The sequence below is a fragment of the Lissotriton helveticus genome, chromosome 1_2 (assembly GCF_964261635.1).
Source record: "Lissotriton helveticus chromosome 1_2, aLisHel1.1, whole genome shotgun sequence".
Taxonomy (NCBI): domain Eukaryota; kingdom Metazoa; phylum Chordata; class Amphibia; order Caudata; family Salamandridae; genus Lissotriton; species Lissotriton helveticus.
This window is the reverse complement of record NC_136058.1, coordinates 355,273,697-355,292,278: the sequence shown is the minus strand read 5'-3', so window position 1 is coordinate 355,292,278 and position 18,582 is coordinate 355,273,697. Positions and strand designations below refer to the sequence as shown.

At 44.4% G+C, this 18,582-nt stretch overlaps 1 protein-coding gene across 1 annotated transcript in view; it reads left to right on the top strand.

Annotated features, from left to right (window-relative positions):
- Positions 1 to 18,582, top strand: part of LOC144807915 (uncharacterized) — a 274,167-nt gene that overhangs the window by 36,342 nt on the left and 219,243 nt on the right. The window contains exon 4 of the mRNA XM_078673506.1: positions 8,230 to 8,271. Coding sequence (XP_078529632.1) covers positions 8,230 to 8,271 — 42 coding nt within the window. The remainder of the gene's footprint in view (positions 1 to 8,229; positions 8,272 to 18,582) is intronic.

The window sequence follows — 18,582 nt, the reverse complement described above, 5'->3', positions numbered from 1 at the left end:
TTTCTAGTGCGAATGTGTGCAGCATTGTAACGCCGTTCCTGTGGTGTGGCAGGGTTGAGGTATGGGGTGAGGAGGTAGTCACGGAGGCCGTAGGTACTGTCACCTGAAGGAAAGGGGCATAGGATCAGTGCCTGTTATGCGCAGCTACATGGTCTTAATGTACTGTATGTGGGCATGTGTACTTACCTAGGAGGTGTCCTTCGCCAAAGTCACCCCTGGACAAGCGGGTGTGTATGCCACTGTGCCGGAAGATGAAGGAATCATGCATGCTCCCCGGGTATTGTGCCACTATGTCAGTGATGATTGTCTTTGCATTGCAGACCATCTGGATGTTCAGTGAGTGGTAGGACTTGCGTTTCCGGTACATGTACTCTGTCTCAGCGGGTGGGCAGATGTTGATGTGGGTACAGTCAATGCATCCAATTACATGGGGAAATTGTGCGATGTTGTAGAAGGCAAGCTTTGTTTGATTTAAGTCCTGTTGGGTCGTTGGGAAGGTTATGTAGTGGTATATCCGGGTCAGCATGGCGTCCAGGAAACACCATAGGCAGCATGACGGTGTGCTCTGGGAGATCCCCCCTGCATACGCAACTATCCCCTGGAAGCTTCCGGAGGCCAGGAGGTGCAGACAGCACAGGACCTGGACATGGGTGGGCACGGCATTGATTCTCCTTGTTGGGTGCTGCATCAGGGGGTTAAGGTCTCTTATGAGCTTGTGAATCATTGCCCCATTTAGCCTATATTTGGAGTATATCTCCTCGTCAGTCTGGCCCAGGAGTGTTATCCGCAGCCGGAAGATGCGTTGGTTCCGGGCTGCACGCTGGAGCCTCAGCCGCCTTGCCACGATGTATAGACCTGGAATTGTGAATGTACTCATGCTACTACTGTGTCTCCTTAAGTGTGTTTGTTTTGCTCCTCCCATTGTTCCTGTTTGATTTTTTTTTTCCCAATTTAACTTTCATGGTTACCACCTGGTTTGACTTCTCCTTAAATTGCGACTCACATTTGCGATTTTGTTTTTTTTTCGCAATTTGCGATGTTTGATGAACTGTCTTTGTGACTTATTTGCGAATTCGCAAATAATTTGCAGAATTAGTGGAAAATCGGTATTACAGATTTGGTAAGGGGGTCCACATTGATTCTGCGAATTTATGTTTGCGAATTCGCAATTTGGTGGGTTTTTGCTTCATGAATTGCGGAAGCAGAAATTGCGATTGCAATTGGTGTTTCGCAGCTATTGCTATCACAGTTTCAGTTGATGAATCTATGCCTTTATGTTCCACAGTTTGGGAGGCGAAAAGCCTCTCATGTAGGTGTTTTTCACCCTAGGAATACAAGTAAGCGAGGCCTCGGCAGATGTGAGGCATCTGCTAGGTCAATTGGCAGAAAAGATAGCTTTAAAGGATGCTCCCTTCTCCACAGGAAGCCAGTGTTGTTTAGCAAGAGCTGGCCACATGGATGACCACCTCAGGATATTAAGCAGCAACTGTGCTGCCGCATTTTGCACTCTCTGAAGTTTTATCTACCTTGTGAGGCTAAAAGGTATAATACATTACAGTAGTTCAGCCTGGATATAACTAGTGCCTGCACTACTGATTTCCTGGCAGCCCCTGTGAGAAGGCCCAAGATTTTACACTTTTCCGCCAGGAGGATATCTAGCTATCAAATGATATATCGCCATCAAACCAGATGCAGAGGTTCTTCACTTTCAGCTTCGAAACTGGTACTGCTCCAAGTGCATCCGGCCAGCAGGCAGAAGACCAAATAGATGTTTTTTTTCCTACTGTGAGAACCTCAGTTTATACAGCATTTAGCCTGAGGCAACTCTTGTCTATTCACTCAGCTAAACCGGCCAGACAAGATCTGATCGGAACTGCTGAGGCCCCATCATCCTGAGACAGATTGAAAATAAGATGCATGTCATCAGCGTAGGACATGTTGTTGAAGCTGTAAAGCTTGATGACATCTACAAGGGGTGCATGTAAAGATTGAACAACTTAGGGTTTAGAGCTGAACCCTGAGGCACCCCCTGCCGCAATGATACAACCCCAGACAAAAGCAGTTGTTGTACCACATGGAAGGTGTGATTCAGGAGGCAGGAAGCTATCCAGTGCAAAGCCATATAACTGACACCGCAGTTCCACAGCTGCTCAAACAAAAAGCTGTTTGATACGGTGTCAATGGCTGCATTTAGATCTAGCAAAATCAGAGCAGCTGTTTTGCCCCATCACCTATCTGTCTAAGGGATTCAGATGCTAATAATAACTCTGAATCTGTGCTAAACTGTGGGTAGAAACCAGATTGGGTCTTATACAATAAATCCTCAGCCTCAACAAAACTCATCAGCTGTTCATTTATATGTTTCTCAGCCACTTTTGCAAAGAATGGCAGCAGAGAGATGGCCTGAAAATGTCTAGCTTTCCATAGTCCAATGTAGTTTTTTTTAGCAGTGGCACAACAATAGCCTGCTTCCACCTTGAGGGGACCTTCCCCAATACAAAAGGTTTATAGAGCAGGTCATACAATCCAGGTAAGATTGCCTCCGTCCCTCATCCCAGGATCATGGGCGAGGCAGGGTCATTTGGGAAGCCTGATTTCACCCTAACCAAGAGAGCACACAGCTCATTTGTGGTTAGGGTATTAAAACTAGAGAGTCACGCTTGTTATCACCATCACAGTCAGACACATTCAGATACTTTGAATCCTCTACAGTCCACCAATGACAGCTCAGTATTCTGATATCATTAATAAAAATGTTATCAATCAGGATCACCATTTGCAGATGCATACTACATCTCCTACAGAAAGAGGGGTCAGTTTAGTTTTCTTTCTTTTGTCAAAATCATCTTCATGCCTTCCCTCATACATACGTAGTCCCTCTCTCTAATTCATCCATGACCTCCAAAGATAGATTATTGAACAAAAACAATTACATCCATGAGTGGCAGGCATTGGACATCACTCTCCTTCCCCACATCAAATCAAAGGGAGAAAACGTAATAACAGAGTGGGGGATAATATGGTGAAACTCCAACTTGTCTGTCACCGATTCTTTAATAAGACGAAGGTTGCTTTAGCCCACCAGATACATTCAGACAATACCCTGCTCATCCGTTCTACCAAACGCGATACAACAAGATTTTCAGGCATTTCAAGCCTGGTAGCTTGAGAAACTACTCTATTTCCCACCCTGCAAATTGTACCCCATTATTCAAAATAAGAACTTTTGGGTATCCTTTTAACCTGAAAAGATTTCCTTAAGACAAAAACACTGCTTTTCTAGAAAAAGGGATATACTGGGCCTTGGTGGACAAAGGAACAGTGGCCACATTCTATTTATTTTTATCACTAAACTCCTTCACAGATGCTTGAGATAATTCTATGCTTTTAGCCACCTTAATGATTTCTTCTACTAACAGATTGCTCATTGTCACTAGTTCCTGTTATGTGCTCTTATCACAGTAATGTCCAATAAACTGTCAGTTTGTCGGCAAACTTGTCTTGATTCTGTGATCTTTTGAAAACGTGTGTCTCAAGACTATCAAACTAAATATTACATCACACCACGCCTCCATTTTTTTATCTGTCTCCTCATAAATGTCGAGCTCCACCCTTTCTCGCAAAACCAAATCTAGTAGATGTTTAAATGTTTCTCTTCCTTCAAATCCCAAGGAATGTAATAAGAAAAACTGTTTCCTGTGAGGCCTAAAAGGTGACGCGCCTAACCATTGTTTCCATACAATAGGTGGTTGACTAGGGCATTCTTGAAAAGGTGGTGGATTTCAGTTTGCATTATTTGAAACAATGAGATATGTGTCCCTGTATGACAAGCTGTGGGCAGTCAAGATTAAAGACTGTGCCAAAGGAACAAACATACTAATGAAGCACATTCTTTGTCTCTAATCAATCAATCAATCATTCAATCAATCAGAGTACTTGTAAAGCGCGCTACTCACCCGTGAGGGTCTCAAGGTGCTGAGGGGATGGGGGTACCGCTACTGCTCGGAGAGCCAGGTCTTGCGGAGTATTCTGAGGGCGAGTAGGTGTTGGGTCTGCCGTAGGTGGGTAGGGAGGGTGTTCCAGGTCTTTACGGCGAGGTAGGAGGAGGAACTGCCGCCGGAGGTCGTTCGATGGATGCGGGGGACAGCGGAGAAGGCAAGGCTGGTGGACCGTAGCTGGCGGGTGGGTGTGTAGAAGCAGAGTCTGCTGTTCAGGTAGGCTGGTCCGGTGTTGTGGAGTGCTTTGTGTGCGTGGGTGAGGAGCTTGAAGGTGAGCCCCTTGTCGACGGGGAGCCAGTGTAGGTCTCTCAGGTAGGGGGCCAATTGCATGTTGACAATTTTCTCGATGACCTTCGCCAGAAACGGAATCAGGGAGATGGGCCGGAAGTTCTTGAGGTTCTTGTGGTCCACCTTGGGCTTCTTGAGGAGGGCGTTGATTTTGGCAGGCTTCCAGCTTTCCGGGAATGTCGTTGTTTCGAAGGAGATGTTGATGACCTTCCATAGTTGGGGTGCGATGGCTGCATCTGCTTTGTTGAATACGTGGCATGGGCACAGGTCTGACAGAGATCCTGAGTGGATGGAGTTCATGACCTTGTGTATCTCGTCGTCGTTGACGTTGGACCAGGAGGTCAGGCAGTTGGCGCTGCAAGTGTTCGCAGGGGAGGTGGAGTCTGGCGTAGTCGGGCGGTCGTGGTATTGAAGCTGTCGTAGATGTGAGGGCGGGATGTCGTTGGCGTTGGCCCTGGGGTTGGAGAGTTCTTTTACGATGCTGAAGAGCTCTTTGGAGTTGTGTGCTTTGTTATCCAGGCAGTCTTTGAAGGAGGATCTCTTGGCTAATCTGATGAGGTGGTGATGTCTGCGGGTGGCGTCCTTGTGGGCTGCGTGGTTGTCCGGTGTGCATTCGTGGAGCTATTTCTTCTCCAGTTTCCGGCATGCGCGTTTGGAGGTCTGGAGCCAGTCAGTAAACCAGGTGGTTCTCTTGCTGGCTTGGCTGTTGGAGGGTTTCTTGAGTGGGGAGAGGTTGTTGGCGCAGTCGTCGATCCACGGTCTGAGGCTGTGGGCTGCGGCGTCTGGGTTTGTGGGGTCGGTGGGTGGGTTCTGGGCAAGAGTGGTGATCAGCTGGTCTTCGGTAACTCTGCTGCAGCAGCGGTGAGGCAGCTGTTGGGTGCGGTGGTGTGCGGTTGGTTTCTTAAAGGTGAAATGGATGCAGCGGTGGTCGGTCCAGTCGAGTTCAGTGGTGTGGTCAAAGGTGTGTCTCAATTGTCCAACAAGTGATACTATTAATTTCAAACTTAAGTACAAATATACAGCCTGGTACAAAAGTTATATTTATTTATTTATTTTAAAGTTTTCTAGAGCGCGTAGTCACCCGGAGGGTATCCCAGCGCTGAACCTCTTACTCACAAGGGGAAATAGTCGGAAGTGATAATGGCTCAGGGGAAGAGTAGGGTTTTGAGAGCACTATTTTTTAATAATCTAGTTAACGAGAAGATAAAGACACCATTAAAAGCTGAAGTTAAAATAGATTCACCAAAAATGAATAAAACGGTTTATTCGTTTAGTAAGTTTTTATGACAATGAGAACATTGCACTTAAACATAAAATACTGGAAGTTAATCTTTTAAAAAATTCTATAAATCAATTATAAGTGAGTTTTGAAAACCCAATCACATAGGCAGGTCCATAGTGATCATAAAATATAATTCATACAGGGAGCAGCTATTGCAACCTTTATTTTTAGAAGGTTTTATCATGTAAGCAGTAGATCCTAAATTTAAAGCAGAAACATATATGAAGTCTTGGAAGAAGTTTTGGGAAATATTTGGCCTGCCACTCAAATTCAATTTCTTTAGTCCAAAGTCATTCTGTTATTCCAATACTATATTCCCTACAAAAGCAAGAAGAAAAAAATCTACACAATAGCCATATTTGCGGGGAATTAGTCCTCTTTCATTCCTTTGAAGCCGCATTTCAAAAGCTATCCAAAGACAAACCTTCCTTACTCAAGGATACAACAGACTTTCTATCAAAGATGTAAGTAGGAAAATGCCTCTATTTGTACACCCACATTTTTTTCACTAACGGAATATCGCACAGAGTGTGCCACCTCTGAAGTGACAATGTAAAAGATGTCTACAAGCCTACCCGTGAAGCCTGGTAAGCCTGTGTTAAAACAGGCAGTTCCACCTTAATACTTATATTGGCCCCAAATAACCAAAGGGCAGGGTGCATGGTATTTAAAAAGTAGGACATATGTGCTTATGTTTTACATGTCCCTGCAGTGAAAAACCACCCAAAGACATTTGTCACTGCAGCGAGGCTGGCTCTCTCATAGAAAATCACTGGGTTACATCATAATAAAGCTTAACTTCAGGTTAGCAGTAGTTAAAAACATTGATTCAAGGACTCATTTTATTAGTAATTTAAAATCCAACATAATCGTCAAGTCTAATTTTACATTACTATTTGGGAAATGACACTTTTGTAAAGGTTTCATTTTCCAATTTAAGCCAAATATGCCTTTCTGGTCACAGTCACCCAGGACTGATGAGCACCTGACAGCCCCATTTGAGCAGTGTAGTCTGGGACCTGGCTCTCCATCTGCTAAATATTATGGACTGTGCCTATGTGAGGTTATTTAGTTATATTATGATCTTCATATAATATGCAAATGATATATCTGTGACCAGAATACCATGACTCTATGGGAAATCTGGAGATGTTTATTGCCACTCTCTCTCCCTCTTCCCTCTTCCTTCTTGTTCATCACCCAGAGAGATATGGACGAAAATAGTCAGCATTATCCTACTTACACATTTTTATCATTGTGTTTTTATGAGCTCTGCCAAAGCCAAACAACTTTTTTGTGAACACTGTGACAATCCACATTTAGACCTCTTTCATTTTTATCAGGTGCAGAACCTTTATCACTATTTAATAGGGAACGTGAAGCTTTATACATGTGCAGAAGTGTAAGTATCATGTGTGCCACCTATCTAGGCTGACGTATTTTTGTTGCTTTTGTTATGGGCGCTGTCATAACATCACAGGCGTTTACGGTAGAAGCAACATGTTTTCATTTTTTTAATTGTAGAAGATTATTATCTATATGTCAGTCTAGCTGAAACATTTTTTTGCCAAGTTTGTTAATTTTGCTAGAACTTCAGTGGTTGCATATTACTGTTTAATTTTATAATTGTGAAATAAAATCAGTGATCATATACTAGAAAAAAACATCTTTCAGACCCTTAATTCAAGGGGCCTCGCAACAGAACTATCAAACCAGAGGTCACTTTACTGGGAGAAGGTAAGATGTGCAATCCATCCTAGGAAAACTTGATTATAGGCTTATGGGTGTTCTGATTCTGCTAAAATTCAGCATAGAAGTAGTGATAGAGTGTGAAGATGCTACAAATTGCTCACCATGATAGGAATGCTCATATTGGTTTTGCTGGCCAGTTATGCATTACAGCATTTGTTTTTTTAATTCTGTGTGGTTACCTTACCATTCAGAGTTTATGCACCAGTCTTGAGTTTTAGAAATAAACACTTTCATTATAGTTTTAAGAGTGGTTTTTATTCATGAAAGAGGCTTTGGAGGGCCACTATGTTCCTGAACTCATCCAGCAGGACTTATCAAAACCTGGAAGCACTTAATAAACAGTGCTGCTCAATGGGTTATGTATGGGTTGCAGTCAAACTGGTTTTCTAATGTATATTGTTCTTGCGCCAAGAGGTTAGAAAATTGACTCCTGTGGCTCTGGCGGTGGGGGGAGGGGGGAGAGGCTGACTCCAACAGCCCGCCTTTCAGTGTGAGCAGAGACAGTACCATAGGGCTCACAGGTGGCAGGGCACTGCACCACTGCAGCTTTGGATGATTGGCCGGCTTTTGCGTAAGGGAAATCCTAGAAATCCCTTTGATAAAACCTTCTCAAAAATTGTTCCTTGAAATGTTCTTTTGGCAAGCAATTAAAAGGAGGATGGTCAATCTTCTTTGTCTTTATAAAATGTGTGTTCCCATTTCTTGTAATGCATCAATGAAAATGCCACAAGTAAGTTGTTGCATCACACGTCGTTCACTAGATGAATAATATCAAGTGTCACCTACCATTGTGACATTTTCATTTTCGTACAGAAGCATGTAATTTTGCCATTATTGATAGAGGTGATGGGTGGAAACAAAAGTAATTTGCAAACGTTTGCTGAAAAGTTTTCATTTTGTTCTTTTTAGGATGTTGCGATTTTTTAACAAGTTGCAAGTGTTGCAAGAGAGGTAAGAAAATGGCCTTTTATTAATAATTTCATCTGGGTTATAGTGGACGATACTTTCTTAATCATCCTATACTGTGCACTCTACTTTTAGACAGCAGCATTTCTAGAGTTTCATTACTTTCAAACGTTTAATGCCTATTACATTGATGTGCAAAAAATACAAATGAAAATAAAAACACAGGCTTGCCAAAGCAGACCGAGTAGGTTTGCCAAGGGTTACTTATTTGTTAATTTAATTTTTTCATAAATAGTGCCATTGCATATTTCCAAATTTAGGTGTCTATTACGATGGCGGGCGGATAGCCGCCGCAGTTCCCGCGGTGGCAACCGCTGTACCTGGGGCAGCCATCCGCCCGCGATCGAAATTCCGATAATCACTGGTCTGATTAGCATTGCGGTCATGACCGTGGAGGTGTGATATTCCGCCCGCCACTTTTCCGCCTTTGCAGTCCGCCCGCTTGCCTGAAGGGCGGAGCTGGACCTCTACAATTGTTGCGGATCAGGGCCAAACACCACCGGTACAATTATCATGCCAGCGGTAGCCAGCCTTTCTGCTGTGGTTGAACCACCATGGAAAGGCATGCAAAGGCATGTTCAGGGCATATTGCGGGCCCCCAATGTGTTAGGGGGGTGTAGGTGCACTGGGGTACCCCCTACATTTCCCTGTGCCAGGAGGCATGGACTGTGCAGTACCTGCCAGCAGTGCAGGGAGATGCAGGACATGCTCCTTTTAACATCGTAGCAGTGCTGTTAACATCGCAGCAGTGCTGCTGGCAGCAGCGACCGACGCAAAAGTAATGGCCATAATTTGTCTGCTGCGGTCGGATTTCGACTGTGGAGCATCCTAAGAGGCTGGCGGTTATGCGGCGGTCCTTGCGGGTGGTCTTTTACCGCTACCATGGCGGTCGGGGAGGTTTCCGCCCACCATCATAATAGGCCCCTTAGCACATTATACATTTTCCATATATGGTATACATCAATGTATTTGTTGCTTTATGTTTACAGTATAAGGCGTGCTTAGCAGAGAACACTCCAAGGTACAAATACAAATATACATATGGATCAAGCAGTTCGTTATGTGCACACTGTTGTGTCCAGAACAGTCTTGTTTTGACTTATACTGGGTGTTCCCTTGTGTCTGGAAAAAAGCTGTACCTCTCTGATGAGTTTGAAGTAGCGTGGTACATGAGTCAGGAGTGCTTTGATTTATTCCAATGTTGTTATACTGAACCTGGAGTTGTGAAGGCTATGTCATTTTGTCTGCTTGGCGTAGATGGCACTGCGTTGATCCTATGCCTAAAGACTTTGCTGTAAAAATGATGGCTTTGATCCTCTGTAGCTTGACATGGGTGGTGCTATGCTAATCCTATGCTAAAACCCTGCTAGAATAACGGACATTTGGGGTGAGAAGATTCAGAGCATCATTGGTGTTGAAGGGTGCTCTGTGTGCAGGAGCTGCACTCCACCTACACTTGTAGACTGTCCAGAGTTCCTTGCTTCCTGTTTTGCATAATATATGCAGCACTCTAGGCCTAATAAGGTATTGTTTTGACTCATTCTTGGTGCCGCTCTGTGTCAGGACAATGCTGTACCTGTCCCATGAGCTCTAATGAGAGTAAAAAATGTGTCATGGGTTGCTCTTCATCATTTCAGGTTGGCTTTGATGATATTGTACCAATCCAAAGCTGTAATACTGTGTATGGAGTGGTAAACAGCATTTGTAACTTTTTCAGTTCGTGTGAATGGCGCTGTGCTACTCCTATGCTTAAAGAATTTCCTGTAAAAATCGCTTTGCCCCTTTGTAGCTTTGCATGGATGGCAATGGACTAATCCCATGCTTTAAAACTCTGCTACAATAACAGACATTTGAGGTGAGCAGGTTCAGAGTGTTGCCTGTGTTGTAGAAAGGAGCTGCTCTCCACCTTAACCAGGAACCTGGAAACTACCCGGAGTTCTTTGCTATTTTTGTTCTTTCGTAAGTCTATCTATTAGAGTCACTTCTTTCTTGGATATTTCATTTCTTTGTGATTCATTGTATCTTTTGGAATCTTGATTTTGCCCTGTCTGGCTATTGTTTTCTTGCAATATTTTACCTTTTACTATAATTAACTCTTGTAACTATAAGTTTTGTCCTAAGATAACTATGACTCGCGGCACCACCATACACAGTCTTGACATCAATGATATCATTTCAGATGTTGAAGTGACATCAGGAATGTTGTCATAGAAAATACCATGATTAATGTAATTTGTGGGGTAATTAGCTGTCCATAGCGAGGATGCAAGTTAATGTTACCTTAAGGCACATTATATAGGCAGTAGAGATAACTATAACTGGTGATTGTTAGTGTTTTTTAAAAACGTTAGGTTGTCACAGAAATTTTTATCTAACTATAACGCCACTTTAACCTTTGGTTTTTTTCACTACATTTCTAGTTTTTTTTAAACAAAGTGACAATGGACCTGCATACATAAAGTAACCCCCTCCCCCCTGTCGCGAACCCCTTCAGCGGTGCACAGCAGGGCATTGTCACAGGACCAACCCTCTGCTAGCAACCAACCCTAAGCCCCACGCAACCATATGCAACAAAAAAATATAAAAAGTGAGCCTATTGGCTTTATGAAGGGTTGAGCATATCAATGCATTGAAAGCAGATCTATCATCTTTCTTCAAAAATCTCTAATATGTTTTTGTCAAATGTATTTTTCAAATATGTCAGAGACATATTGTGTTTTTTTATTTAATACAATCGTAACAACAACAACAAGAGGACCTTGCAATTTAGCTAAAGAACATAGTGTGCCAGCTAGGAGTGCTTTACAAAAATATGGTAAATTCTTTTAGGATCATTGGACTTAAAGACCCAAAAAATGTACTATTTGTTAATTGTGCTGGGGGGCTGCTGGACTCCTTGCAGCCCCCAAAACCACTAAAATAAAGGAGCTTGGTGGTGCCCCTAGAATAAGGAGGGGCACCACCAAGCTCCCAAAAAATAAATAATGATAAAGCCCTTCCAGGGCATTATGGGGTGCTCCTACAAAGGAACAGTGATTAAGGTGAAGGTGGCCGCCACTTGTATAGGCCTTTTAAGAACTCTCAGCTCTATACTTGGCTTTTTTGACCCGAAGGTCCGCCAGTTGATCGTCCAGGCGACTTTCTTTTCTCGCTTGGACTACGCGAATGTTCTCCTCCTAGGCGCAAACAAAGGAGAAATTACTAGACTCCAACGCATGCAAAATGCGGCGGCAAGAGCTTTGGTCGGCCTTCCCCGCAGATGCTCAGCCAGAGCCACCATCCGCAAGCTTCACTGGCTGCCCGTTGATTCCAGAATTCAATTCAAAGCCCTCATCATGATCTTCAAAATTTTCAAACTTGGAAGTCCTACTCTCCTTCAAAATCTCCTCATTCCCTACGTCCCTGGTCGTGACCTGCGCTCCTCCAACCAACATCTCTTGAGCGTTTCCCGCATAAAGCTTTGCCGCATCGGAGGTCGCTCCTTTAGGGTCTTAGGACCCAAGCTTTGGAATGCTTTGCCTCCCAACATCCGTTCCCTAGAAAGCCTTGCTACCTTCCGAAAAGCTATCAAAACCCTCTTGTTCCCCTCTGGTTAGCTCTTCCCTCCCCCTTCCCCCCCTGGTAGGTTTCTGTGACTCTTCTCACTGCCGGGACGCCTCTTTGCCGGGGCAGCTGTTGCGCTTTACCAAACCCTAGTATAGTATAGTATAGTATTAACAAATGAGCTGCATGCCCCTTCCCCTTTTTTTTCCTAATCAATTTGTGCATTAGTAATGCATCTCAGAGAGGGAGGATGCATGCCTACTGTCCTTAAATTACCATTTGGCACTGAGTCATGGGGTCCCTGGTCTCTAAATGGCTCAGAGAAAGTCCCACTAAAGCCCACCCCCAAATATATATTTGTAAAGACCTCGGCCCCTCGCTACTGGTGTTTACTTATTTTTTTTTATCAGCAATATGAGCGACTCATGTGGGATCGTGGCTTTAAAAAAACATTTGTTTTGGCCTCAGGGCTTGGTGGGGTGAGGGGGCAGATTATTCCTACCCCACCACCTACATTTTTTTAACTGAGTCCTATAATGGCTGCCTTTATTATTATTATTAAATGAAATTTATAGGTAGCGCAACTAAACCCGTAGGCATCAAGGCGCTGAAGATGGTAAACGTAAAAGCTCAGAAATCACCTAAGTAAGAAGTTATTGGTAGGATTCTTGAAAAAGCCAGATCTTAAGGGCTTTGCGGAACAGAGTGTGGGAGGAGATCACCTTGAAGTCATTGGAGAGTGCATTCCAGAGTCTGGGTGCAAGGAAGCGGAAGGACCTTCCGCCCCATCTGGCCTTGACTGTACGAGGGACAACTAGCAAGCTTTTGCTGGAAGAGCGGAGTGCTCTACCAGGGGTATAGTAGGCCACCAGAGCGCGAATAGCCTCCGGACCAGACTCATTGAGGGCACGATGAGTAAGACATAAGGCCTTAAAATTAATCCTCGCCTGCATGGGGAGCCAGTGCAGATTTTTTCTGATGGCCGTGCCCGAAGAGCGTTTGGGGGCATCCACAACAAACTGGGCAGCAGCATTCTGCACAGTCTGGAGGTGATGGACCAGACCATTGCTAATGCCAAGGTAAAGTGCATTGCAATAGTCAAGTCTGGAAGTAATGAGGGCCATTACTACCTGTTTGCGTGACTGAGGGGAGAGATAATGAGTAATTTTTCTTAAGATCCTCAGCGCATTGCAACAGGTGGACACAGTCCTGCTGACCTGCTTGTCTAACGAGAGAGTGGTGTCCAGAATGACCCCAAGATTGCGGGCGGATGGGGATGGCAAAGGGCAGGTGCCTAGTACAGAAGGCCACCAGTCCATGGTCCAGATCTCACTGTTGCCCAAAAAATGAGAACCTCAGTTTTCTCCCCATTAAGCTTGAGGACGTTTTCAACCATCCAGCCGGCGACCGCCTCCATGCAGTTTTTAAAGTTAAGAGCAGTTATGCTCGCAGATTGAGATTTATTCTCTTTTCAAGTGACATTTGCACCCTACTGTTTCCCTGCATTCTTTTCACCCTCTTCCTGAACATTCAGCTTTTGCACCAGCACCAACTAGTAGTGAACACGACTAACTGCTGGGTGTGTGGTCTTATGCCTCATACTACCAATAAAGGTATCCCTTACCTGGTCCTGCCTTTCAGCCATAATGGTTCTGTGTGGGCATACAGAACAATGTTCATCTACGCACATGAAGTCTACCCCCTACGTTCTGTGAAAGATAATCCTAAGAATAGTGCTCTAGTTAAGGGTATAGTAGATATGATATGGGAAGATATTTCCTATGAGACTATCCCGAGAGATGAGACACTAGTATATATAGGATGGAACGTGACCGGATATGGAGTTACTCTGAGTGAGTGAAAATACTGGGCCTTGCCGGGTAATTAATTGTGGACTGGACAAACTGAAATATGGGCTTGTCATCATGACTCTGCTTTTTCTTTGTAGTGAAAATATGTGAATGGTCAACTGTAAAATAAGTAATGTTTGCCTAAAGCATAATATTTTGTATAAAAGAGAAGGCTGGCTTTGTAGGTTTGAGCAGTCTCCGGAGAATATACACCGTGTAGTACTTCTAGGATACCTGTTACTGGCTGCAGCTAATAAAATCGATCTTTGACTTCACCTAGAAGACTCTGTGTTTCTGTAGTCTGAAACAGGAAGAACTCGAAGTCTTAGGGTGTTCTCCCTGGCACCGCTGGGTTCCGAAAAACCCAGTACTTCAGCAGGTCCATAGTGGTCATAAAATATAATTCATACAAGGAGCAGCTATTGCAACCTTTAGTTTTAGAAGGTTTTATCATGTAAGCAGTAGATCCTAAATTTAAAGCAGAAACATATATGAAGTCTTGGAAGAAGTGCTGGGAAATATTTGGCCTGACACTCAAATTCAATTTCTTTAGTCCAAAGTCATTCTGTTATTCCAATACTATATTCCCTACAAAAGCAAGAAGAAAAAAACCTACACAATAGCCATATTTGCGGGAAATTAGTCCTCTTTCATTCCTTTGAAGCTCAAGGATACAACAGACGTTCTATCAAAGATTTGAGTAGGAAAATGCCTCTATTTGTATAGTCACCCACATTTTTTTCACTAACGGAATATCGCACAGAGTGTGCCACCTCTGAAGTGACAATGTAAAAGATGTCTCCAAGCCTACCCGTGCAGCCTGGTAAGACTGTGTTAAAACAGGCAGTTCCACCTTAATACTTATATTGGCCCCAAATAACCAAAGGGCAGGGTGCATGGTATTTAAAAAGTAGGACATATGTGCTTATGTTTTACATGTCCCTGCAGTGAAAAACCACCCAAAGACATTTGTCACTGCAGCGAGGCTGGCTCTCTCATAGAAAATCACTGGGTTACATCATAATAAAGCTTAACTTCAGGTTAGCAGTAGTTAAAAAACAATGATTCAAGGACTCATTTTATTAGTAATTTAAAATCCAACATAATGGTCAAGTCTAATTTTAAATTACGATTTGGGAAATGACACTTTGTAAAGGTTTCATTTTCCAATTTAAGCCAAATATGCCTTTCTGGTCACAGTCACCCAGGACTGATGAGCACCTGACAGCCCCATTTGAGCAGTGTAGTCTGGGACCTGGCTCTCCATCTGCTAAATATTATGGACTGTGCCTATGTGAGGGGATTTAGTTATATTATGATCTTCATATAATATGCAAATGATATATCTGTGACCAGAATACCATGACTCTATGGGAAATCTGGAGATGTTTATTGCCACTCTCTCCCTCTTCTCTCTTCCCTCTTCCTTCTTGTTCATCACCCAGAGAGATATGGGCGAAAATAGTCAGCATTATCCTACTTACACATTTTTATCATTGTGTTTTTATGAGCTCTGCCAAAGCCAAACAACTTTTTTGTGAACACTGTGACAATCCACATTTAGACCTCTTTCATTTTTATCAGGTGCAGAACCTTTATCACTATTTAATAGGGAACGTGAAGCTTTATACATGTGCAGAAGTGTAAGTATCATGTGTGCCACCTATCTAGGCTGACGTATTTTTGTTGCTTTTGTTATGGGCGCTGTCATAACATCACAGGCGTTTACGGTAGAAGCAACATGTTTTCATTTTTTTAATTGTAGAAGATTATTATCTATATGTCAGTCTAGCTGAAACATTTTTTGCCAAGTTTGTTAATTTTGCTAGAACTTCAGTGGCTGCATATTACTGTTTAATGTTATAATTATGAAATAAAATCAGTGATCATATACTAGAAAAAAACATATTTCAGACCCTTAATTCAAGGGGCCTCGCAACAGAACTATCAAACCAGAGGTCACTTTACTGGGAGAAGGTAAGATGTGCAATCCATCCTAGGAAAACTTGATTATAGGCTTATGGGTGTTCTGATTCTGCTAAAATTCAGCATAGAAGTAGTGATAGAGTGTGAAGATGCTACAAATTGCTCACCATGATAGGAATGCTCATATTGGTTTTGCTGGCCAGTTATGCATTACAGCATTTGTTTTTTTAATTCTGTGTGGTTACCTTACCATTCAGAGTTTATGCACCAGTCTTGAGTTTTAGAAATAAACATTTTCATTATAGTTTTAAGATTGGTTTTTATTCATGAAAGAGGCTTTCGAGGGCCACTATGTTCCTGAACTCATCCAGCAGGACTGATCAAAACCAGGAAGCACTTAATAAACAGTGCTGCTCAATGGGTTATGTATGGGTTGCAGTCAAACTGGTTTTCTAATTCATATTGTTCTTGCGCCAAGAGGTTAGACAATTGACTCCTGTGGCTCTGGCGGTGGGGGGAGGGGGGAGAGGCTGACTCCAACAGCCCGCCTTTCAGTGTGAGCAGAGACATCTTGACCATCTACATGCTGGCGACTTGCACGCTGATTCACAAGCTAGCGCTTTGCGCTTTTTAAACGCCCGTTTTTTCTATTTAGGTTTATTTCATTCTCGTTTCCCCTGATTTTAAGAGGGTTTCTGGCCCCTACCTGCACCATAATTGTCTAGATCACCGCTGCTTAGCGGGTCCGGGTCTGTGGGCTTTCAGCCGGTTGCTCGCTCATTCTGCCGCCATCTTAGGTGTAGATGCGCCGCTCTAGAGGCGCCGGACCGAGCGCTCTAGCTTTCTGGACCTCCTCCGCCCGCCCTTCTTAAGGCTGGCCTCTAGTGGGTCAGTCTGACCAAACATCTTGACCATCTACATGCTGGCGACTCGCACGCTGATTCACAAGCTAGCGCTTCGCGCTTTTTAAACGCCCGTTTTTTCTATTTAGGTTTATTTCATTTTCGTTTCCCCTGATTTTAAGAGGGTTTCTGGCCCCTACCTGCACCATAATTGTCTAGATCACCGCTGCTTAGCGGGTCCGAGTCTGTGGGCTTTCAGCCGGTTGCTCGCTCATTCTGCCGCCATCTTGGGTGTGGATGCGCCGCTCTAGAGGCGCCGGACCGTGCGCTCTAGCTTTCTGGACCTCCTCCGCCCGCCCTTCTTAACCCTTCCCTCTAGCGCGCAGCGGTCGAGCCCTCACTGCGCCTGAGTCGTGCCAGAGTCCTGCCCGTCTGCGCCCGTCAGCGTCCCGGAGGCGTTGAGGGCGTTGACTTGGACCAATCTCTGGCGAACTCTATATTCTATCTCGCAATCATGCTACAATATTCAGCACTAGAACTCCGGTCCCTACATAAGCTGAGGGATTCTTGCCGTAAGGTATTTCCGGCCCGCCACAAGGGTAAGAGCCGGTGCCCTGACTGTGGCTGGTTGCCGCAGAAAAATCTGGTTTCTGTACTAATGAAGGAGCCAGATAGTGTTAGGCATCTCTGTCTGCTTCTAAATACCAGATCTCTCAGTTGCCATGCTTTGGATATTTATGATCTGCTGGTAACAGAAAAACCTCTGTGCCTGATGCTGACTGAGACGTGGCTTGGGGAGGCCTCGAACCCCGATATTGCCGCAGCCATCCCTCCTGATTATAATATCTTTAGGCAAGATAGATTGAAAAGGTGAGGGGGGGTGTGGCTCTGGTTGTAAATAATCGTGTAACCTGTACCACCATCCCTGTGTAGACTATTACAGGCTGCGAATCCCTTGATTTCTCCATTGTATTATCGCCTCACCAGTCCTTTAAGGGACTCCTTGTCTACAGGCCCCCTGGGCCGACGGGCACCTTTTTTGAAGAGTTCCAGTCGATAATTTCAACACTGTCGCTCAGATCGGATCAGTGTATAGTGGCGGGCGACTTTAATATCCATATGGATGACGAAAGGGATGCAGACACGATTAAAATGATAGATGTGACGGCTCCTTTAGGCCTTGCGCCCTATCACCGTGGACCGACGCATGAAAAGGGCCATATCCTGGATCTGGTCTTCTCGGCGACCTCCATAGAGATTCTAGCACCTATTCAGGTGCTATGGTCGGATCACAGGCTGGACAAGTATTATGTGTCGGAGACAAGCAAACCATCTAGTGTCTCACGGCAGCTTTCCCAAGGATCTAGGGCATTTCATCGGGTCACTCCAGAACTGCTGACACAGGCATGTCTGGCTCATCCGTGTATCCTGACAGGAGATTTAGAAAGGGATTCAGAGCAGGTGCAACGGTGGCTCTCGGAGAGGTTGGATGATCTTGCCCCGGTGAGGCCTCCTCGCAATACTGTAAAACGGGCGTCCGCCCCCTGGTTTACCGGAGCACTGGTGGCTTCACGACGGCAGTGTAAGGTGGCAGAAAGAGCGTGGCGTGCGCAGTATGACCCGGAGGCTAAACTCGCCTATAGAGCCTCTGTTAAAGCATACCATCGAGACATTCTCGCCGAGAAGAGAGGCTATTTTTCTAGGAAAATTGAGAGTGCCTCCAATTCCTGCAAGGAGCTTTTTGCCATTGTGAGGGAATTTATGGCCCCCCGTGTCTCCTTGACCCAGGCTTCTCCTATGGAGGCATGGGTGAGCGCCCTTGCCGACTTTTTCACCGACAAGATCAAGCAGATTCAGGATTCCTTTCCCTTGACGGGGCCTGAGGTTTTTCACTCTTCGGAGGATGGCCCTGTTTCCGCTTTTAGTGTAGACCCGATGCTGGCAGATTTTCCACCACTCTCTGCTTCTGCATCGTTGGACCTGATGGCTCGCCTTAATTCGGGCTCTCCTCGTGACGCATGTCCGGCCACATTTTTGGCTAAAATGGCTGAAGTCATCAATCCCATTGTTAACCCTCTTCTGAACTGGTCCCTTAGTGAGGGTGTAGTCCCCCAGCTCTGGAAGCAGGCGATGAT